The following is a 24469-nucleotide window of genomic DNA, read 5'->3' as shown; positions in this document are numbered from 1 at the left end:
CAGGACTGCTAAAGTCCTTCTAGGTAGTCAGGCACAAGATGACTTCTACAATGTATTGCCACTTCTGAATACAGTTGAATTCAGAAACAAGATGTCTGTTTAAAAGTGTCAGCAGAGGCTTTTTTTTTTTTTTTTACTCATGCTAGAACCAGATGATTGCAAAAATTTCCTGTGTTACAAATAAGGCTTCTTCCACCTTCTTCCCCTGAATGTAAATGTTCTGAAGACTCACCTGTGCTCAACAAGGGTTATAGGGGTTACACAAACACCAGCTTTAGCTGGAGGATGCCTTAAGAGACAAGCCTGCTCCACAGAAAATGGAGAGGGAGGCATCTCCAAATACAGAGACAGAGCTCTAATATGGAGCACCTAAGTTGCCTCATACTCTTGACTTGCCTTCAGGAACCTCTGGATCCCTGAAATAATAAGAGGCCCTAGCTTAGGAATACCTCAGTCTGTAGCTACAGAATTTGATGCTACTTCTATTCAACAGTTTTGTTGGAATGGAGGAGAGAGGAGCTAGTTCTCTGTTGTGACACATTCTGGAAAACCAGACAAGACCTGTTCTAGCAACTATCCCAAACCAGCTAATATTGTTTAGTTGTAAGCAGTATTTTCAGAGGCCACTGTTGTCTATAAATGACATACTTTGGTAGCTGTCCCCAAAGCCGCAAATAAATGTGGCACTTATCTCAAAGCTGAAGCACATAAACGAGCACCAATATGCAAGTATATGAAAGTAGAAAAGGGGACAAAACCAACTGAAACAAATAGAGATTAATAGCAGGATAAAAAGTTTATAATTACGCACAAACCCCACTGCCCATGCTGAAGGATAAACAACAAAGGTAAAGAGAAAGATTCAGAAAAACTTCCATCCTGAGCGTTCAAAATCATTGATAATACATTAATGCTCATCACAGTTTGTATGCAGAAACTTTCTTAGTTTCTATCACTGCAGAAGAGGTTATGTTCCCTGCACAGGTGACTGAAATCTCACAAATGAATGATAAATCACAACACAGGAATCTTTTTGCAACATCCTGTATTTGTGGTTGTTATACAGATTAGAAAGGAAAAGAATTCAGAACCTATGGCAGACATTTGGTGTGAAAAATTACAACTATAAAAGTCTGAATCCAAGTTCATTGACAATGTGATGACATTTGCCTCACCACTAAATGAAACAATACTGTCACTGTTGTCGTACCGCTCCAAAGAACCTCTGTTGTACCAACAGCCTCTTTCTCGAGTGTGAATGGGAAAAGGAGGAGGGTTATGGTACAGAATCATTAGCTGTTCTCTTTTACTTTGAAAGGCACAGAACTGGTCTTGGCAAGCTGCGTCCCCACACAAACTGCTTGCCCTCTGCATGCTCATGGGACTGCAGCCTTTTAGGTCAGCTGTGTTATGGGAATGTCTTCATATTGCAATATGAAAAGTCTGCTAGACATATCTTTAATGTTCAAATTCTGTCTAAGGTTCCCAAATAAATTTTGTTCTGTTGGCTTGATTTTTCTGCCCAAATTCTGCCTGGCCCTACTCTCAATAATGTAAAAGCTAATGAAAAAAAGAGCAAAAACCCTGGAAGAATACAAGACACACACTCAGCCATTAAAATACTTTAGTAACAAGTCAGCAATGCAATTCTACCTATGCAGGAAAGAAAATGTAGTGTACTTAATGCATAAATTACGTATTATGTTAACAAAAAAAATTACAAGTCCTTCTAAACCCACTCTAGGGGTGATAGCAAAGAAAAAAAAATCCTTACCTTAGTTGAGCTTAAATGGTGTATTCTGTCACTAGAATAGCTTTGGGGTATTGGAGGATCAGAGTAGTCATCAACACTTTTTGATGCATTCTTTTTGATGACTTCTACATAGGATACTGGGAAGATGCCTTGTCTGTTGGTTCCTGGTATTTTACCTTCATACCAGTTTTGATCAACTCGCTTAAGAAGAATTACTCTGTCTCCCTGAAATACATTATGAAAATAAGTTATCAGCAGATACACTGTAAGTTCATTTTTTGAATAGCAGATATTATTGAACACATAGTATTATTCTCCCTGCAGTGCTGTTTCCCATCAGTCTTGAGAATCGTCTCCATTTTCACATTTCTCCTCCCGTTTATAATAACCATGTATACAACTACCATTCCAGCAAAACAGGGGGCTAGTCATGGACTGCAAATGCTATTTTTTTATCAGAGGGGAATCTCAGGTAGTCTCCTATTCTTGGTTGGGGGACTAACATTTAAACTTTTCTCTGGAACGTAACCTGGTTTAACTGTTGGCCAAACTACTAGCTAACAGCATAACTGTAATATGCAATAGTGACTGCTATGCCCATTTTTCCTTAAAAGTGATAAAAGTTAAACAATGAAATCCATGAAAGTGCTTTGTTATCAGTAAAACTGGAATAAGTGGAAGTAGAAAGTTAAAAAGTGAGTTCATGGGAAAGATGAGAGAAAGAAGTGCTTTTCCTGTGTAAAAAAGATGGGTGGTGGGTCACTTGCTGTTTTTAGAGAGCTTAGCAACTGAAATGGAAAATATCAACTTCCTATTCAAACTTTTCTCTGTAGTGAAACTTTGTGGGCTACCTCCTTCTTTGTTTTACATGATGAGCTTTTTACCATGTGTCTTTTGTAACAAATCCTTCCCTCTTAGTTTTGTGTTCTCTTTGGGTTTCTGTAATTTTGTTTCTGTGGTTCATTTGTGGAGTACCCCAAAATTATCTTTAGTGGGATGGAACGAAAGAAAACCAGTGCAAGTTAACTTTTAAAAACAATCCAAAACTGGGCTGTCAAGATTACAACCACCACAGTAAGCACAAAAGAGAATTTAAAAAATGAATAAATCATCAAACTACCCCCAACCCCTACTTTTCTTAAGTTCCTATTCCTGATTTTTTTCTAGACCTCTTTGATGTTTACCAATCTCAAATGAGTGGAAAAACACCCATTATCTTCAGTGATGCTGGATTATGCTCTAGGTCAGCATCATAAAACTGTATCCTTAACTCTTATTTGAAAAGAAAAACAAACCACTGAATAACTTCTATGAATTCTAATTCTTAAAAAAAAAGAGGCAGAACTTTCCAGTGGATAAAAAGTATATACTACTTGCAACTAAGTATGTAATAACTGCAATAATAAAGTTTCTCTACAGTGGTAACATTCCAGTGTCTCTCAAACCTCAGAAATTAAACGCTATTTTGCTCATGTGCAATAAAGTATAACCACCACGATGTGCACAGAAAAGATAAGAGAATATTATACAAAGGAGAGTGTTATTAAATTAAATATTTGCAAGAACTGGTACATTCACAAAAATATCTGAGTCTTTTTTTCCTCTATTTTATCTTTTCTGTATTTTTCTATTCTATATTAAAAACTTTACCATGATAGGTGTAACACCAAGAACTAATTATTAAAAAAAGGAATGGATAATTGAAATGAAAACTGGAAATTCAGGTGGGCAGTTAACAGACGTTTGCATGTGCTAATCTACCACAATCCAGTTTACACGCACAACATATTTAAACTATTTGCAGGTGGCTGTGAAAGACTGCAAGCCAATAAGATACTGTGTTAGTATGTCAGTAGTTTCCTACCATTACATTGCTTTGTGCATAGCAAATATTGAATGCAGAGTGCACCAGTGCACAGTATTTACCTATATCTTAATTCTGTGTAGCAGTAGATACTATAATGGTATTTTGATAGAGAAGTTCTAAACTGTACCTTCCTAAGTGATAACTCCACATTTGTGTCTGCACTGAAATTATATTTGGCAACGGCTTCTCCAATCTCTCCAATCTGTGCAGGGGGAGGTGGCCTGACAGGCTGTGCTTTTTCTGGGAGAAAAAGTTTCTAAGGGAAAAAGAAAAACCACAAATTTTCATCATTCCCAGGCAGTTTGTGAACCCATTACCCAAACTAATTCAAGAAATTAAAACAGAGAACAAACCTCGACATAGGAAATTGGGAATATTCCAACTCTTCCATGGTGCTCACCCTCATACCAGTTTTGATCAATTTTCCTGAGGATATAGACAGTATCTCCTTTCTTAAAGGACAGCTCTCTGTAACAAATTTATTTAAATCAGATGTTTACAGCTTTACATTTAACTCTTCCACCTGCATAGTTTCTGAGACCTTTACAGTTTGGAACTGAAAAAGAATGTAGCAACTAAACATTTGAAGAAAGTGTCACAGCTGTAGTAAATTCACCACTTGATCATACCATATAAAATGAAATGATTCACATCTATGAATCCCAGGTTCTATCTGTAAGTTATATAGGCCTGCTTTACACTGTGAGTCCATGGAGGTATTGCTAGTTACTACCAGAACACATAGTATAGGGTCTGCATGCAAGTATGATGTCTTTTGGATCACCTGTTTAGATGCTGCTTTTATGACAGGCATCTGAGGGGTATTTGGTCAGTTCTTTATAAAAGCAGTAGGGAAAACTGTGGAATATATCCCATGTCTCTATGGCCTATTACTGCCTTTTTTGCAGCAGCACAGCTTGGTGTGCCTCTGCTCTCTGCATTTTTCTTTCAAGACAACTGTTCAGAAGCATGAAGAACTCAGGATTATGTTCTCACTATTTCTGATACTTGGGGCCTGTGATATGCTTAATGTTGGATACCAAAAAAGGGAAATATCCAAATCATTAAGAATATTTTCAGGCCCTGGCCTGGGAGTTCTTTGCTGTATCATCCATTTGGTTTTTCAACAGCTGATCTGCTTTTCTGATAATTCAAGTTGTGAGTTTTCTACCAGACAGAGCTAGTATAATTCTAGTGTCAATGTCTGGCCTATCTAAAGATCATTTAAATGCCCTGGATCATCAGAACAACAGCAGGAATGAAATATAGACACTCTACTTTGATTCTCTCATAGCCTAAACCAGGGTTTCCTGATTTTGTTTTTCTTATGGACCATTGTGGTTTGTTTTGGTATGGGACATGTCACGTCCTGCAGAGCCTGTGTATCAAGACAGACAGGAAGATGCTGAAGCACTATACAGAATTTTGATAAGCATTCAATCTATGACAATATTTGTGTAACCTAAATACAATTCACAACCAAGAGCATTCAGTGGGTGACCCTCAGGACCCATGCTCTAAATGGCTGAAGATGCACAGCCATTCATGTGTTCAAACAAATACAATGGAGAATATAATAATTTAAGACATTTTTTTACAAAATAACTTCTCACACAGTTTGCTAATGCACAGACTACTGTGACAGCAAGCAGGGCCCTCTGCTTCCATGGCATTTGCTGTTGAAACTGTCCAGAACAGCAGTTAGCTGCCACAAGTGCTAGAAAGAGTGTTCTTGAATTATGAATTCTTAAATGAACAAAAGTCTGGTACTTACTTAGAAGTCTGAGCTTTAAAGTCATATACAGCTCTAGCTGGCAGTTTCTGAAAAGTAGGCAAAGTGATTAATACAGTCAGGTAGTATGACTATACGGAAAACATGTTTCAGCTTTTAAAAAGGTGACCAAGATCCAAAAAGAAAAGAACGTGTGCCTTACAGTGGTTCTTGCAGTAATAGGCAATTAAATAGACAGCTTCCTTTTTTTAAGGCAGTTAGGTGTTTGGGACTTATTATTGTAAAAAATAGAAATAGCAGCTAAATTTTAATACAGACTGCTTTGCAATTTTATGTTTAAGAGAACTACAAAAGTAAAAAAAAAAGTTAAATAAATGCCAGTGTGACTTGTAGGCAACTAGATCTTTAGGTACAATGGAAATTCATATGCTTAATATTCTGTAATACTTTAGATGCTTCTTCCATTAAACTTGTTATCTTTAGGCTAATTTCAACTGCAAATACTGCATCACATTTTATATATACATATAAAAAGGAAAAATTACTCTGACAGCTGGAAAAGGTTGGGAATATTTTGAATTTTTATAATCACATTTTTAAGAAAGTCTGAGCAACACAGGACTGGAAGGGATCTCCTGATCTATTACAGGCAATCACATCATATCATTCCTTTCATATATTTATCAAGTTCTATCACCAAGTAGCTGTAAGCTCAATATTGTTTCAAAAAAACCTGTTAACAACCCTGACTCTCCTCCCCTGTGAGGTTGACACACTTTCACTGTTTTCAAAGCTGTGCTGAAAACACAAACTGTGATCTGACCCAAGAGCCTCACTCATCTAGTGTCTGCCTCTCGTGGGTAATCAGCACTAGATACTTCAGAGGAAGCTGCAAGAAGTGATTAGCAGTCTCATGTGAGGTTATTTAGTTAAAGTGATTTAGTCTTTCTCTGCAAGTACTTGCACAGATGAGATTGCTACGTTTAAAAAAATCTCTCTCTAGGATATACTAGTGACAAGAATGAGCCGATTACGCTATTTCTGAGAGATGCTATTTGTAAGGACGTAAGGGTGCACATCCTTATATGAGAGGAACAAAAGGGACACTTGTAAGTTTTGCATTTTACCTTTCTCCCAGGCCAGATCTTCTTGACTGGGTTCCCTCCCTTCTTATAATCTAAAGGCTAGCAAGTTTAGCATATCTAGAGCATTATCTTTGCTATAATAAAAAAGCCCCCAAAGTTATTACAGGGATCCTGTCAACCTGCATTTTGTAATACTAATACAATTTTCCATTATAGGTCTCCTTCAAATAACATAGCCTAAATTTAAAAGCATTTTTCTGTTCACTGCTGTTGTTAAAAACAGTCTTTTAGATGGGAGGGGATATTCATATCATGAACTGTAGCTAAGCCCTTTTCACTCTTTCCCAATTTTGGTACAGCTGGTTCTGCAACAACTAGTAAAGTAAATAATGGAAGAAGGGGGATAATATTAAAAGATCAGTGGAGCTGATTAAATATGAAATACCTGGAAATGTACAAAATATACTGGAAATAAAGAAGCCTTTCTTCTCTCATCTTTTTAAATTACAGCGATCTTAAGAATGGATTCTAGTGTAAGTATTTTATGTATTTTCAAACTGAAAGATGACTTTCAATGTCACAAAATTCTTTAAAAGGAGCACACAATATGGCTCCTGGGACTTTTTAAACCTTTATTTTGTAATGAGCAGTCTTTTTTTAAAATCAGGCTCTTAATCAAATTGCAGCAATGTAACCATAAGGCATGCAAGGGGGTCTGAAGTCAGTCCCTGTAACCAGTTCTAACCTGTACCACCATTTAGCAAGGTAGATGGCCTAGAGCGAAAACTTAAATATCAGCAATTAAAATACAATACTCTCTTATGCTGCCATTATTTTGTGCAATATTTTAACAAAAATCAATGAAAAATGTTAACAACCTATGGTCTGCAGATGTTGGTTAATATAAATGCACTTACCTTAAGATTGAATAAAATCCCTTGAAGCCTGTTTGGAGAGCATTTGTATTTCTAGCTCTAGAAATATTCTTAAGATACTGAATGATATACTCCATTTTTCTGTGTATACTTTTCAGCGATACTTTATGTTACTTTAAAGGTTGTATGCCTGCTTCCATTTCCTCGTCCAAAGCATTAATACAAGCAGTCAGTATATAATTACAATCACCAACTGTTACAGAAATTAGAGGTCGCTCTTAGGATAAGTGTTTTTGTCTAACACACAAACAGCAGAGGTTTTGCTTTTTCTAAACAAAAATAATGGTGAAATACCGATGTTCTTTCTTATCAGTTTCGAAACTACTGAGGCAGTTCTTTGTGTAATGCTCTGGTTGTCGAAAAAGCCTTTCCCTGGTCACACCTGCTATTTTTCTCTGTCCCAAACACCCACTCCGATCAACTCTGACAAAGCCTATCAATGACTAGTAAACTTATGTCCACATCTAAACAGAAATAGAAGACACAGCTTATTTTACAAAGCTTGACATTCATTTAATTTCTTGAAGTACCAATCTCCTTAATGAAAAAGAAGGATCCTGTCCCATCTAGTCTGTAACATTACAGTGTCTTAAAACCAAAACAAATCTTGTCTCGGGTAAGTTACCAATTTTCCATATGCATATTGCTGCATTATTTATTGTTGTTTCACTACCTCTTTATCTGCAGTTCCTCTTCTCTCCCTTGGAGTACATCGTCCCACATCAGTGAAAGCAGAAGAATAGCTTCCAGGAGACTCCTGGTCTACTGAAAACAGAAATTATGTGAAACTATGGTAAATTAAACAAGCCATTCATATCTGTGATGCTTCTTGGTTTCATTTAGGGGGGTGAAGAGATATTGAAATCTTTTACCTTTGATAGAAAAAAAAGCACATGATATGATGGCTAAAGTACACCTTTAAAGAAAAAAAAGATACTAGCTCTCAAGCAAAGGCAAAGGCTGTCCTCTGATCCCCAGCAGAAGAATATATGATAAAGGATCAAGAGAGCACAATTATGCCTCACTGTATGAGGGGATGCATCCCTACTGGACCAAATGGAAGACATGACAACAGTACCAGGACTTCACCAGGTTGCATGAAACTGTTTTTTGGAATGCCAACAATATAAACACATAATTACATGCACAAAATATGTTTAAAGCATGCTTTAATGAGAAATAGTGAAGAAAAATGGTTTCCTCCTAAGTAATCTAAGATGTATTTCTACTTTACCAGGGGCACGTGTTAGGCAGCACAAGGAAATTTAAAAGGATGTTATTTCATAAAAACGACTCTGTTTTAAGAGATGGAGTACAAATCATTACTCACCAATCTATGTGGCAGATTTTCTCTAAAGCACAGTTTACTAATGTTTATTGCAGGATGGTATATTACAGGACGGTGAATACATCTTTTCATGTTTTAATACAAATAAAATCAAAATCTTACACTTTTTATAGCTCTGCAAGTTGCCAATGTGAAATGAAAATATAACAGAATTATTTCAGATCAGAGGATGAAATGAACTACCTCTTGACTTCTGAGATTTACTATTTCAGTCTCCTACTGCCACAGTGATACTTGCTAGTGGAGACATGACTGATGTTTGTCTTCCTTTGACTTCATTCACACAATCTGTTCTTATCAAGCCCATACATTTCTAAAGAAGTACAAGTGGAAGAAAAACAATTTAAAGCATCTCATCCATTATGTTGGTGTCTTACAGAAGAAAGATATAAATGGTCTCCAGTGGGCTATTTCCTAAGCCACAAAAATTTGAGGCTATGATAAATACAGTGGAGGCAAAAAATGAGATAATTGTATTATTTATGTCATTGGTGGCAAACATGTCATCACCAACAAGTATATCACAGTCCCAATTCTGGACACCTTTGTTGATATGGCATGTGCCTGTGAATGAGGTTCTATGCTCACTGCATAAACCTAAAGATATAATGCCTCCAAACACATCTATTTTTTTCTTTAAGCTCTAGAATAAAGAAAAGGACATGGGAGGGAAGGAGTGAAAATGCAGAAGCTTTAGGAAGAACTATTTCCTTTATTTCTATGCAGCTCCTTATGCAGTCAATATTGGTAGTTTTTCAGTGGTTTGTGCTATGACCTTGGGGTCTCCATGTGGATGGTGGCTGTAAGAGACACACACAGATCCAGCAAAACATGAAACTTCATTAGAAGTAGAGCTCAGCCATGACTGGTGCTGATGGAAGTCAATGGAATATTCTGCTATATTCATTCTCCATGCTACTTTAGAGATATTAATGTTGACAGAGAGTACCACTTTCTTCATGCCAGGCTCCTTCATAGATGCAGAAGTTATTAGGAATCCCTGTTTGCTCTGCCCTGTGGATTTCTTTATTTCCAAGGACTGCACAATTCTCATTTAGCAACTGTGATATGTGACCAGTGCAATTTCCAACAACTTCAGTCTCATCGTGTAGTACTGCCTGCCAGGGTTAATCATGATCAGGCCTCAAGTATCACTAATTCAATTCTGAACTGCATTTTATAGCTGTTTTTTACCAAACTCTCTGTTCTCAATATGTCTATCTTAACTAGCTAAGAAGAGATGGTAACAGCTTCAATTCTGATTCCTCTTGAAATACATATTTACTAGTGTGGTACTTGTAAAAGTTACAGAAAAAGATGTAAGGTAAAGGTAAGATGGATCTGATCAAATATTACATAATTGAAGGCATTCTCTCTTACATCCATTTGTGATTTCAAGAATAGTTTTGTAATGTCATCAAATTCTCAAAGATGCTCTGTCACAGAGGACTGTATGTCCAGAAGCAGAATTCTTTAACACAGAAATGCTACCATTTAAAAAGAGCAATAAATTACAGACTTGCCAAAGGTGTTAATCTAAATCATCCGAACCTAGTTTGCTTCTTTTAATATTGCAAGGTTAAACTTTAAAAACGTTTTAAGCTCAAGCAATTTTTTGAGAAAAAGAGAGCAGAGCAATGAACAATTCAAAGCATTAACTTTAAAACCAGATCACTGTCAAGACAGACTTTTTAAAAAAGCTATACTCACCCTGACAATGTCATTCAAGTTTTATTGAAAATTTCCCTTCTAAGAGGATAGGAATTTTCTCTAAACTTCATAGATATTTTAAAATTCTATATGAGAAGAACTAGTTTTGCTGCCACAGAAATTGGAAATTGTATTATTTGAACAGTGGAAATGGAAACTTCCTAAAATGACCTTAAGGTCTATTCACAAAAAGTAATATAAAGCAGTGGAATTCATGTATTTTCATGAGAAAACAGAATCAACTTTCTATGATACTGTCAGAATTAACAGCATTTTTATCACTTACATGCACCAAAACTATACAGTACAACATGTTTTAGATGCAGATTTCTTGTTTTTTTAAATAATAAAGGAAGGGCTATCTGTATATTGTTTTCACCAGCATCTTATGATGCATGCATTTACTTTTTGTAAGGTCTTTTTCTTGAGGAAAAAACCCCGCATTGCTTAATTTAATAACACCATTGTAATTTTTAGCACTAATAATCTATTAGTTGAAATACATTGTTACTCCAGTTGTCCAGATTACTGTATTTTGTGAATAGACAGCAAATTTATCTATCCTCATCACTTACGTAAAAATGACATCCTTCATTAAGAATTTTGTGGGATGAAAGTTTCTTATAGACAACACAAATAAAAATGGAATGAGAAAGGGTGGGAAATACAGGGAGTCAGGCTGGATAAGTAAATCACAAGGATAGAGGAAGAAAGTTAATCCACCTTGGAAACACAGTGCACTATCATTGTTGTTAGTTGCGTCCATGTCTGGAAAAGAGGCACTAAGAGGTAATCTTCCACAATCATTCTGGTACAGTGGGCAAGGGATAGCACCATCTGGAGGCAGTGGATGAAAAGGCTGATGCATGGGACTCTTTTTCAGAGCTTTAAGAGATGAATTCCTTTCTGGAATGTCTGGAAGCAGCTCTGTAATAAGTCTGTGTAATATACTGTTGTCGGGCAAGCTTCCCCTTCTTTTTTCAGCTTTAATTTGGTCACAGATGTCTTTAAGTGCAGAATCAAGTGCTTCAAATACAGATGACTTGCATTTTTTCTTTTCAGTTTGTTTTTTAGGAGCTGCACTTTTTTTCCTCCGGAAAGGCACTGGACTGACTAGGAATGCTATCTTAGAGAGGCCAGATTCTGTTTCCTGTCTCCTTGGATCTTCAGTGGTTTCTTGTTTAGCCCTTTCATGTTTTAGCATGGTGGTGAAGCGAGTGTAGGATGCTGGACATCGTCCTTTGCAGGAGCTGATGAGATGGCGGTGGTGGTGGTGGTGGTGGTGGTGGTGATGGCCTGATCCATAAAAGCTTTCAGATGATGTGAAGGAAAAGTGGTCAAAGTCACTTTCACTACAAAAGGATGAACCCTCTATCTGAATAAAGTCACTGAGGTCAGAAACCACTCCATCTTGATCGCTGTCTGAAAAATCCATATGCGATCGTTGTGGCTCATCACTGGTCACTTCAATATGAATTGGCACGAGGGTTTTAGACTTGTAGCTCCGTTGTACCTGAGAGGGATGTCTGCCTTGATTTTCTTCTTCCAGCAAAGATTCGATAGAAAATCGCCTCTTTGGACATAAGCCATTTTTAGGAGGCTCTAATGTAACAGTTGACAACATATCATCACCTAGGTTCGGCATTGATTTTGACTTCTGAATTAATTTTTCAAATTCAGATATTCTGGTTGGCACCATGTCTCTGGGCACCTCTTCGGTAGAAGATTCTCTCCAGCCTTGAAGAATACCTTTGTGCTGTTCTTTTTCATACTGCAGTATTCTGGACTTCACAGAACAAATCACCTCAGAATTCATCAAGTCCTTGCGATTGATGCGGTGCATCTTTTTGTACATTTTTAGGAAACCCGGGGCATCATGTGCAGATCTGTGACGAACTCTTGACCTACTACTACCACGACCCTCAACATATGGTGAGGCCCAGTTAATTGAGCAAACTTCTTTGGAGTCCTCCTCACATAACAGAGAGCCCATGCTTTCAGACTTGGCCTGTGCATCAGGAAAGCTATCACGATCATCTGTTAACAGATCATCGCAGCTACGAGATTTTCTCTTTGGAGAAGCAGTTTCTTCTGTGCTGCTCCAGACTTCTGCATTTTGACGAGTCATTTGCCAGCCGTTCTTGTAGCTGATTGCCCTTCTTGAATCATTTGGAACAGCTAAATGTTGTCTGTAAGTGCTACAGTAATCTAATTCATTTGAGGTGTTGTGGTTGTGCACTGAATAACTTAAAAGGGATGGATATACTTTGCTAATATCCCCACCTTTATAATCCATAGAGCAGCATGGTAAAAAAGAGACATTGCCAGAAATTAAAAGATTCAGAAAGTTGGAATTAAGATCAGTAAGTATTAGGAAAGACTAGAAAAGAGACAGCAATTAATGCATCTATCAATTTAGGTCAGTACATAGGTTGCTACAGCCTGGGGCAGCAGAGCTAATAATTATTTTCCAGCTGTAAAAATGTACTTATGATAATTTGAACATCAAAAAGAATTCCTCATGAATTATGGAGATTTTACCCTCCCCCCGCCCCCCCCCCCCAAAGCAACATAAGAAACAGGCATTAATACTGATTTTGAAGCAGGTCAACAGACAATAAAAGCTGCAAAGGATTTAAAGATGAAGCCAAACAACAAATCTAGACCTCAGTCAAATATTGACTTTTCCACCTGTGCATTCTGAATGAGGCTGTTCAGAATTTTTGAGCTGAATAATGCTCAGAGCTCACAGCAACTGCATATTCTAAGATAATTAAGATAAAGATAAATCTTTATATAAAAATCAAATAGGAAATTTCTCCCAGTTGTTCATAAGTAGCATAAGTAGCCTGCTTTTTCTCTGTGTGATAGCACTGAAGGGAGGGGTGCCTTCTACAGTTTACGGAGGGCAGAACAAAGCGGCTGAGGAACTGCTATATGGGTGTAAAGGAATATGTATCAGTTTACTGAGCCTAACCAGCATGTAGAAGAAACAACAGCCCTCAGATTGACTTCCACAACAAAGCTTGAGTTTTCGAGCAAGTTTTGAGACATATTTTTATGCGCATGCTACATCTAGAAGTCACTATGAGACAAATTTGGAACTGTGGTCTCTCATACTTGCACTGAACTTCCAAAAATGGTCTCAAGTGACAACATTCAGTTCAGGACATGCTTCAAACAGCTCAATCTGCTTTCTACAACAACTTGAATCTGGATCAGAAACTGGAACACTTGAGTTCAAAATCCATACTGATCAAACAGTTTATAATGTGCTGCTTCTTTAACAAGAAAAATTTTTTCCAAGAAAAATTAACATTATGGTAGGTTTCATAATGCTGGGAGAGAACAGTGACACAGCTAGGTCACCTTCTCAAAGTTAATTAGCTGTGGTAGATGTTCTTAAGGGAAGGATTTTCAAACACAGGAAATGTTTAAGTTATTGTAAGTGCTCATTATCAGTGGTGTAGTCAAAGGTAAATGCAGGTAACTGGAATTTACCAACTTTTCACTGCCTGGCCTGGTACACCAAATGGATGAGTTTACCCACTTTTAAAATTACTGCTATAACACTAGGTTTAAAATACGTTTGCTTTTCCATCACTTCACTCTTAATATTCTTCACTGCTTTTCTTTGATGCATTCTGTTGCAGCCTGGATATCGTGTTCTTTTCAGTGGGAATTTACTTTTACAAAGGTTTATACAGTCCCTAATACAGCTACAGGCTGATAAGTATAGCTAGAAAATACAGCAATTAAATGAATAATAATAACTTAAACAGAAGGAGACATATTGTATATAATATTACTCTGTATGTTACCTTCTATCATATGTTTTACTGGAAACCTTTTGTCTTGCTAAAAAAACCCCACCCAAAACCCCAAAACAGCGTCTGATTCAATTATCTCTTTTCTGGAGAGACATGGAGAACAGTAATAGAATGGTGAGTTACTTGGAAAAATAGCTAATTAGATTGTATATGCTGTACTAAATACTTCAAGGATTTATAAAATCAAAAATCAGACTATGGATGTTTGTTTGATTAAATTAAGTTCTGATAACTGACAATGTCTAAGACATCAGCTATAGATTTGAAAGGTCTACTATCCTGGAAACATGTCTTTAATCTTATATGCTATTTGTCTTGATTTATTTTCTGTATATGCTGAAAACAGTTTTAAAATCACAATTATCTTATAAGAGAGTAGTGGAGTTAATAAAACTTTATGGGTTTATAAATTGTGGTACAAATCACAGTCTTCATTTAGTCTTTTTTTTTTTTTGTTAGAATAAGCAGTTGAAACTGGAAAAGCCTTGTTACAAATCCAGCTTTTCAGCTTAAAATTACACATGTAAGAATAAACAAGTTAGCCTGTCACGAAGGGCCCAAAGCTGTTGCTTCATATAGTAAATCGCCCAATGAAGTGCACTGAGCAACAGCAGACAGTCATTTACTACCAACGTATTGTACAACACATCATCAGTAGTTTGCCGCTAACAAATGCGATCTCCTCTTACCTTTTGCTCTTGATGGAGAAGAAGGTGATGAGCTAGTTAAAGGCTTTCTAAGGGTGGTATATGGGCCTTGCATATCTGTACGGCCTGGGCTGGGCCTGTTTGCGTTCTGATCACTGTGCACCCTCTGATGACTTACAGCAGGTTCTGACTTCCTTCTTTTTCTGTAGTCACTTGCAGTACTTGCAGAACTACAGAAATAAACAGTATTAGCAGCAGTCTAATTCTGAGATCAGAATCCAGGAATTTAAAAAGTAAGGTCATAATTATATTTATTCGTTTATAGATTAAACAAGGCCAGAACAAATACATCAAAAACATGTAAAGGGGAGAAGCACCGGTCTCAGACATATCACAACATATTTCACAGAGAAAAGCCGAATTTCTTCTTCACCTGAGCGTTTTAAAGTTTTATACAAAATCGCTATGTCATCTTCATAGAAAAGGCTTTGAAATAAAAGCATCAAGTTTTTCTAGACTACTTTTTGGTACTAGAAATTCAGCACAAAGACAGGAAAAAGAGACTGAGAAGAGATGAGGCAGCAAGCTTATGGAAACAAGCACTGAAAGTGCAGCAGTAAGGTTAAATGATGGATCGCTGCAGTTGAGACAATTTCAGGGATGTTAGTGGAAAGACCCAGAATGCAGCATGGCTTATTTTGAATGTAAACAGTAAGTCCTTGTAAAACAAAAGTAAAATTCAATATCACAATACAAACACCCTCTCCATGTATCTCTATTTTGTCAGTAGCTCACAAGGTGAATGTTAAAATCTGACTCTTCACAACTTCTGATGGTTTTAGGTCACAAAGAAAACCCTCAGGCTATATAATCTCTGTCTACTGAAATCATATACTGTATGTCTTACCTAGAGGGCCTGTCCAGGCCTTTGTCTGTTGAATAGTGATGATACAAAGAAGTCTGTGAAAACAAATATATGAATCTGTTATATGCATGTATTTGAAAAAAGGGTGACAAAAATTTCTGGTTATCATGTTTGATTATGCTTTGTTACTCTGTAACAAATCCTATAAAAACAGACTATCATGATTAACATCCTGGGCACTCCAGCATAGATACTGCTGCAATATTTCATGAGAATACTTATGCAGTTTCTAAAAAGCATAACTAGATTTGATTTCATATTCTAGTTCAAGTAATGTTTTTTCTTTTAAAGCACTGCTAACTAATGATCCGAAGTCATGCTTCTCTATACCCTTTTAAAAAATAGATACAGAACAGCTGAAATGAACTTTTACTATAAAAACATAAAAATCTGAAAATAATTCCTTCATGTGCAAGTGAGGTCTGAAGATCTTCTCCTCCCCTCCAGTTACCCACCAAAATCCCACAATCAATTACAGCCAGAAACTCTTGATGTTGGCGGCTAGTTGCTGACCACCTTATATTCCTGGTAAGAACAGTTCTTAGCACAGAACTTTACTCATTGCTTATGGAGTTACAGAAGTAGCTACTGCACTGTACTGCACCCTGGAAGATGGAATGGAGTAGTGCTCCATAATTTTAATACAAAGCCAACCTTAAATGACTACTAATTTTAAATTAACCATTTAATACTTTTCAAGCCTGCAGTCAGAATTAAGTAATACTCCAATTCTGGTAACGAGGTATGAATCTGGAACGAACTCCATGGTCCCTGGGCTATTTCTTCATGGGTACAAAGCAGCGTGGTTCAAAAGTTAAACTTGTTTTGAGTTCCTGGCATGTCACTTCAGAGCTAACCCAATGGACTGGAAATAGAAGTATCATACAGATTTGTAAGCTGCAGGAACTATTTTTCTCTCTACAGAAGTCTTTTAGACTTTTTCTCTGTATGGAAAAATCTTATAGGCTTTTCGCTGTACAGAAGGTCTGCAGAAGTAAGAGCACTCATGGACTGTGTAAGTGCTTTTTTTGTTAGATATTATTTTTTCCAGTGATTTGAATTGCAAGTTCATGAATAGGACTTCACCCAGATTTGTTAACTGACACTTACGTACACTTCTAGAAGTCACCCATAATCTAAGAATATTTGAGAACAGATTTCAGAGGACTGTATAGTTTAAATGACATTCTAGAGTAACTGTTTAAACTACTTTTACAGGTGAGGCACTATAAAGTCAGTATGATTGTTCAGTTACAAGCTCATTTGTCAGCAGGTTTCGTTATTTAAGACCTGCATACACCAAGTGATCCCATCAGGACAATGTTGAGGTTTGAACTCAGCCGGCAGCCAGACGCCACATGGCCAGCCATTCACCTCCCCCCTCCCTGGTGAAATAGGGGAGGGACAAAAAGAAGAAAATTTGTAGGCTGAATAAAAAGAAAGAATTTACTAAATATAACAAGAGAACAACAGTAACAATAGTGAGTCCAAAACCAAACGGGTAAAATGCAGCAGTGGCTACCGAGTGTGGCGACCGCCCCCACAGCAACACGCAACTGGACCGGAAATGGCACGTGCCAGAGAGAGCCCGCGCCCACCTGTATCCCTGGGCATGACATCACATGGGATGAAATACCCCAATGACTGATCGGCACTGGCCCTCTAGCTGTGCTCCCTCTCAACCCCGGGAAAGATAGCTCCATCCTGGTCGAAATCAGGACAGTTTCCACCCCTTATTCCATACCATTGACGTCGTGCTCAGGTTCCAAATACATCCTAAGGAATCACCACCCCTTTTTTCCCAGGTCTCACAGATATCGTTCCCTTAGTCTATGAGCCATCCTACCACAATGTCTGCTGAGTTCATTTAGTCCATAACTTCGGGTTCCATCTGTTATGACAGTCTATAAGGCTGGAGGGATGAGGCGGAGTTGGCTCAGTTGGTTGAGCAGGAGGCTTTGGATGTGGCATGGGAATGTTGCAAGGCACCAAGTGCAATAACAGGGTTATTTGACAGTTCAGTTCATTGGCTATTCTCACCTAAAATCAAATCTCCCTGAGGCACACATTGGACTTCTCCATCCTTCTGCATTACCTACCAAGTGCACTCAGGTCCTTGGGCAAAAGTAATCCCATGCATGAGTTTACCTTTACCCAATGCAGGAGTAACCCGGACGGTCTTCCCCAACATATTCCTAATGCGCACTATGGGGGCTTTATCCCCATCCACGGTATGTAGGAGGTTTGACTGAGCAGGGCCAGCTTGCTTGGCAGATCCTCTGGTATTGTGGCTTTTGCTAAATGCACGTCCCAGTGTTTGAAAGTTCCACCACCCATTGCTCTCAGTGTAGTTTTCAGCAATCCATCATATCGCTCAGTTTTCCCAGAGGCTGGTGCATGGTAGGGAATGTGATATATCCACTCAATTGGTTCTTTGGCCCAGGCATCTATGAGGTTGTTTCAGAAATGTGTCCCATTATCTGACTCAATTCTTTATGGCATGCCATGCCACCATAAGACTTTCTCCTCAAGGCCTAAAATGGTGTTCCGGGCAGTGACATGGGACATGGCATAAGTTTCCAACCAACCAGTGGCTGCTTCCACCATTGTAAGCACATAGTGTTTGCCATGCCGAGTTTGTGGGAGCGTGATATAATCAATCTGCCAGGCCTCTCCATATTTATAGTTTGACCATCATCCTCCATACCAAATGGGCTTTAACCGTTTGGCTTGCTTGATCGTAGCACATGTCTCACATTCATGGATTACCTGTACAATAACATCCATGGTTAAGTCCACCCCTCGGTCACGAGCCCATCTATATGTTGCATCTCTTCCCTGATGGCCTGAGGACTCATGGGCCCAGCGAGCCAGAAAATGTTCACCCTTATGTTGCCAGTCCAGATCTACTTGAGCCACCTTGATCTTGGCAGCCTGATCTGTCTGTTGGTTGTTCTGATTTTCTTCAGTGGCCCGGCTCTTGGGTACATGAGCGTCTACATGGTGTACTTTCACAACCAGATTCTCTACTCGAGAAGCAATATCTTGCCATAATTCAGCAGCCCAGACAGGTTTGCCTCTGCGCTGCCAGTTGCTCCATTTCCACTGCTGTAACCACCCCCACAGCGCATTTACCACCATCCATGAGTCAGTATAGAGGTAGAGCACCGGCCACTTTTCTCGCTCAGCGATATCCAAGGCCAGCTGGATGGCTTTCACCTCTGCGAACTGACTTGATTCACCTTCTCCTTCAGCAGCTTCAGCAACCCGTCGTGTGGGGCTCCATACAGCTGCTTTCCACCTTTGATGTTTCCCCACAATGCGACGGGACCCGTCAGTAAACAGGGCGTATCGCTTCTTGTTATCCAGTAGTTTATTATATGGCGGGGCCTCTTCAGCATGTGCTACCTCTTCCTCTGGTGCCATTCCAAAATCTTTGCCTTCTGGCCAATTTGTAATCACTTCCAATATTCCTGGATGGCTGGGGCTCCCTGTTTGAGCCCGTTGTGTGATTAATGCGAACCATTTACTCCACGTGGCATCAGTTGCATGGTGTGTGGAGGGGACACTCCCTTTGAACATCCAGCCCAGCACTGGCAGTCAGGGAGCCAGGAGGAGCTGTGCTTCAGTCCCAATCACCTCTGAAGCAGCTCGGACCCCTTCGTATGCTGCCAGTATCTCCTTTTTGGTTGGAGTATAGCGGTCTTCTGATCATCTGTATCCCCGACTCCAAAATCCCAGGGGTCAACCCTGAGTCTCCTCTGGTGCTCTCTGCCAGAGACTCCAGGTAGGGCCATTCTTCCCGGCTTCAGTGTAGAGCACATTTTTAACATCTTGCCCTGTCCAAACTGGCCTGAGAGCTACTGCATGAACTATTTCCTGCTTAATTTGTTCAAAAGCCTGTTGCTGCTCTGGGCCCCATACAAAATCATTCTCTTTCTGAGTCACTTGATAGAGATGGCTGACAATCTGACTGTAATTTGGAATGTGCCAGCCGTTCACCTCCCCCCTCCCCGGTGAAATAGGGGAGGGACAAAAAGAGAATTCGTGGGTTGAATAAAGAATTTACTAAATATAACAAGAGAACAACAGTAACAATAGTGAGTCCAAAAAGAAACGGGTAAAATGCAGCAGTGGCTTACCGAGCGCGGTGACCGCCCCCACAGCAACACGCGACCGGACCGGACACAGCGTGCGCCAGAGAGAGCCCGCGCCCACCTGTATCCCTGGGCATGGCATCACATGGGATGAAATACCCCAATGACTGATCGGCACCGGCCCTCTCGCTGGGCTCCCTCTCAACCCAGGGAAAGATAACTCTATCCTGGTCGAAACCAGGACAGACAATAACTGAAGCTTTGATTTCTGGATTATACTGAAATTTATTATAGTGTGAGGTAGGGAGAACCACACAAACATGATACAATATGGAACAAATGTCATCTAAAACTTGAGCTAAGATCATTCTGATTTTCTCAGTAATTTTTAACTGTAGTTTAATTTAAATTGCATTCAAAATCAGGTAAAAAACCTTCCAGCTTTTGGTAAGAATGACAGCTGAGATGTAAACATTAAAAGATGTTAATAATTAAAAGACTAAAGTTACTTTCCAGAGCAAATAAGACCTCTATAACTTATTTAAGGTGATCTCTGCATAGGGTTTCAAAAGATTTATTTTTTCTAAAAAGAAAGTTCTTTGCTTTGTGGACAAATATTGAAGTATTTCTTCTGAGTTACTACTTATTACTACTATTATTCTCACTGTTAAATACTGTTATATTCATAAGCTCCAGTTTGGATCTGAATAACATGCTGTATAAACACAAAGGTAGAATCTCTCCTTAAGTGAGATTACAAATCTAGGATAAGTGATCTAGAAAGAATATGCTCACTGTAAAAACCAGTAACATAAATCTGACCACTAGAAATGACAGAACTGGGTTCCTGATACTTCTCTGAAGTCATACTTGGCTTAACTTGTAAAGCACTGTGGTGGGACTAAGCATTATGAGTTGTATCCTATTAGTAGTGTTTGTGTGCAGTTCTTGTTCCTCTTGATTTCAACAGAAATTTTGAAGGCAACAACTGTTGAAAACAACATTTGGTTGTAATGTTGTCAAACAGGGTTGAGGCAACTCTGCTGTTTCACCAAGAGACCATAGGAACTGGCCTATAATTAAAGTAATTTAGTTTCTGGCCTATTTCAAGGCTTTCTGGTGATCTTGGACAGTTCAACATGGCATAGTTTCATCCCACAAACTCTGATAGGCCTTTCATTTTGGGGGAAATCTCAAAGTAAGCACATGTCTAGGAAAGAAGTAAACTCAAGGTTTTGGTGGCAACTACTTCTCTGTTTTCTTCCAATTTATTTTGAAAGGAAATAGACTACTGGACTAAATCATGAAACCACGACGATTGTTCTACTTCACTGTTGTCACTTGTGCATTTAAACTTGCTAGTCTTTGCATCTGTTCAGAATGGAAGCAATGCAAGACTTGGATAACACTCTAAGAGTTATGTGCTGTAAAAGTGATGCATCTTTGCAAGATTTTAAAGTCACTTTTTTAATATTCTGTCACCACATTAGAGGCAAAGCTGAGGCAGTTTCTCTGCTGCTGCTGCAATTCTTACCTGATGGATACTGCTAAATTGTTCCTGCCAGAACTCAATTAGTCCCAAACCTCTGAAACTGCTGTGTGATTTTGTAATGTGCTACACTGTTCTGTACGACAAATATTTTGTTTTATAATAATGGGAAACCAAAAGAATAGATTTGTTCTTTTTCTCACCCTTATCCTTCCATTGCTGCACTGTATCATGGACTTTCAGGTTGTTGAAACTGATGCTCAAGTTCTGGCAACATAAAACTCTGCTTCAGTGACTTATGCTATGGATGATAGAGGGGATCTAGAAATAAAAGCTCCAAAAATTACCTTAGTGCTATGCTAAAAAAAGGGCTACTTGTCATGCAGTCATTTTCAGCTCATCCAGTACAATCTTCAAACACATTAGAGGAGACATGATCTCCTCTATTCATCTGCATCTCATTTACAGTAGAGAATGACATGCATGCAACCCACAGTGTGTGCACTACAGTAGGAGGGAGAAAGTGGCATAAGGAAAGTATCAATGGCAATACATCCACCTGCTAGGAATTACTAGAGTGTTTATTCTTTGTAAATTAACATGTCCTCCTGTAACATTCATCTGCAATTTCCAGCCTGTGTATGAGAGATCTTCACACAATCTGGGAATTAAGCTGTTACCAATAGGAGCAAGGTGAGGTAGCGGGAGGTAGCCCCTGTTCCCAAGGAACAGGGATGCGTGCATCAGTGATGTCGGGAGGATGGCACTCTCAGTGGGGCAGGTCTGCTGTAGCAACAGCCTGTTGGAAGATGACTACCAACATTAACTGATCATGTGCCCAGTGTCTTCCATGTTAAGTGTTCCCACCAGTGAATGTTTGCCTCACTCATACAATGATGCATCCCTTTCCCAGGTGGCTTTCTGTGCAGTGGGGCTCCACATACGCTTTTTTCCATGATGGGAGAGTACAGAAGACTGTGGAATACAATCCAGCTTTATCACAGCATCTGATTTTTATTTGCTAGATTTGCTAAAACCAACATGTTTTGCTGCAAACAAATGTGAATTTATTTCTTATAAGTTTCATTTTGCTAGCAAAACACAGGTTTTAAGGTTTGGGGTTTTTTAAAATCATCTGCCATTGCATTATTTTTAGTGATAAACAAACTATGTTTGACACTTTAAAATAAAAATTGATTTGTGGATTTGAATGTGAAGAACAGAAACAGATAATTTCTGACCGAAGTATTTTAAGTACTGTAACCTAGCTCATAAAGTTAATGGACTTATTAAACATTAGAGAGAAGGGGTACCATGAAACAAAACCATACCATCTGCTCTAGGAAAGGAGTAAAGAATCAAATCTCCTTTCTACAGGCAGATTAGATAGAAGCCTGTGTTTTGGAGCCAGTTGTTATGGAGGTGTGCTGATGATCATCAGATATTCTCAGACAAACAATAAACCTGCTATTAGCACTTAGGAAATGATCTGGTTTTTATTTCTCAATATTTGAATGTGTATGGGGGTCATGATGAGTGCATTACTGTTCACCTATTCTGTCTAAACAAAATATCATGGTATTTGTTTTTAAAAAATATATTCTGAAGGTGGTACTTATTCCTGAGTCTTTCCTGTTCATACAGTGCATATTTTCAAGATTTTCTTTATGTCCTCTGAAAGCTGAAAACTACTTTATGACAATTCTCCTACCACTATCCAACCTCAATGATTTTAAGATAAATATCTAATATTATGAGGTCTGTCTGAAATAAAACCATAGAAGCCAGCAGCAGAGTTGCTCACACCAGCAGCTAGTATAATCACAGTTCTCCTCACATTTCTACACAACAGAGAAGCAAAGGCCTCAGGTCCATGTGGTTCTCTACACTACCCACAAAACACACACTGAGCCTGTTCTGGAAAATGTCAGTCTTATTTCAAAACTGGCCACAACTATCAACCTCATCTTTGTTAACCAGTCACTGCCACGGTCTGGTACCAGCAGAGGATGGAAACTCGGGCTCATAGGTGATCTGTTGGAACTGCTGCATGAGGTGATATGAACACTGCAGATTGTCATTGCAGGGTTTCTTGTGCAGGTGCCAACCCCTTCCATTAGAGACTGGGCGGAGACCATCTGTCACATGATACTGGCCGAACAGCCATGAGGCACTGATTACTTTCCATCACTTGTAATGGCTCCAGGGCTATACAGACTATGATGTAAATCCCAAGGGTGGTGCAGATCACCACTGCCTCCTACGGAAGGCAATGGGTAAATCACACAATTGAAACCAAACCAGAGAACTTCTTTATCCACAGCATTCCCCAGGCCATAAATAGTGTGTCAGTGATCAGCCAAAGACTGCAAGAAGCGCGTGCCTTGCCAAAATTGACTGCTGGTTTACTATATGGCTGTTGCTTTCCATCCTTTAAGATACTCTTATCACCTTGAATGTAACTTGCCCTTTTGCCCTTTCTTTGATGCCACCTTTGAAGTTTTTTCTATATGAAAGATACTCTATGTTGCACGTTCTACAATACTAATTTTTACCACAGGTATATGTTATTATATGTAGACTGTGTGGAGTTTATACCTTCTACCCACAGGTAGAGCTGCACTGATGTGGCACATAGGGGAAAGGTGAAAGCAAACAGTGGATATGGTTGTTTTTTACAGCCAAGAGTGGGTACCGCTGTCTGTAGCTGTCCTACCAGCTGGTGGGCATTTATTGACCCATGATCCCTTCAAGCCACTTCCAGATGGCCCAGCAGAACACAGCTCCCCCAGTCCCCCATCTCCAAAGCTAATTAGGCTTCTTCCAGAATATTCAACACTGCCCTATATGGATAAAGGCTGTCTGACAAAAATAATTCAGTATTGGAGACAACCACCCAAACCACCAAATACAGAACTTGTTGAATACTTTGATTCAGTTCTACTCAAAAAACCAGATATACATTTACAATTAAGACAATGTTTTTAGCTGCTTGCATGCATCAAGGCTTTAACGGTAAATGAAAATGAAGTTAGGAAAAGTGGGCAAAAG

General features: G+C 38.7%; 1 protein-coding gene across 13 annotated transcripts in view; it reads right to left on the bottom strand.

The window, feature by feature from the left end:
- SORBS2 (sorbin and SH3 domain containing 2) overlaps nt 1-24469 on the bottom strand; it is a 172324-nt gene that overhangs the window by 15651 nt on the left and 132204 nt on the right. For 8 of the 13 annotated variants that reach the window (XM_074822702.1, XM_074822707.1, XM_074822704.1 and 5 more), the window contains 7 exons: nt 15815-15867; nt 14950-15137; nt 8046-8137; nt 5395-5441; nt 3974-4088; nt 3748-3876; nt 1775-1978 (listed from right to left, as the gene is read on the bottom strand). In XM_074822702.1, the coding sequence (XP_074678803.1) occupies nt 1775-1978; nt 3748-3876; nt 3974-4088; nt 5395-5441; nt 8046-8137; nt 14950-15137; nt 15815-15867 (828 nt within the window). Of the gene's footprint in view, nt 1-1774; nt 1979-3747; nt 3877-3973; nt 4089-5394; nt 5442-8045; nt 8138-11153; nt 12714-14949; nt 15138-15814; nt 15868-24469 lie in introns of all 13 variants that reach the window. The other 5 variants (XM_074822711.1, XM_074822712.1, XM_074822713.1 and 2 more) reach the window with 2 other exon arrangements.

The sequence above is a fragment of the Strix aluco genome, chromosome 4 (genome assembly GCF_031877795.1).
Source record: "Strix aluco isolate bStrAlu1 chromosome 4, bStrAlu1.hap1, whole genome shotgun sequence".
Classification (NCBI taxonomy): Eukaryota; Metazoa; Chordata; class Aves; order Strigiformes; family Strigidae; genus Strix; species Strix aluco.
This window is presented reverse-complemented; position numbering and strand designations above follow the sequence as displayed.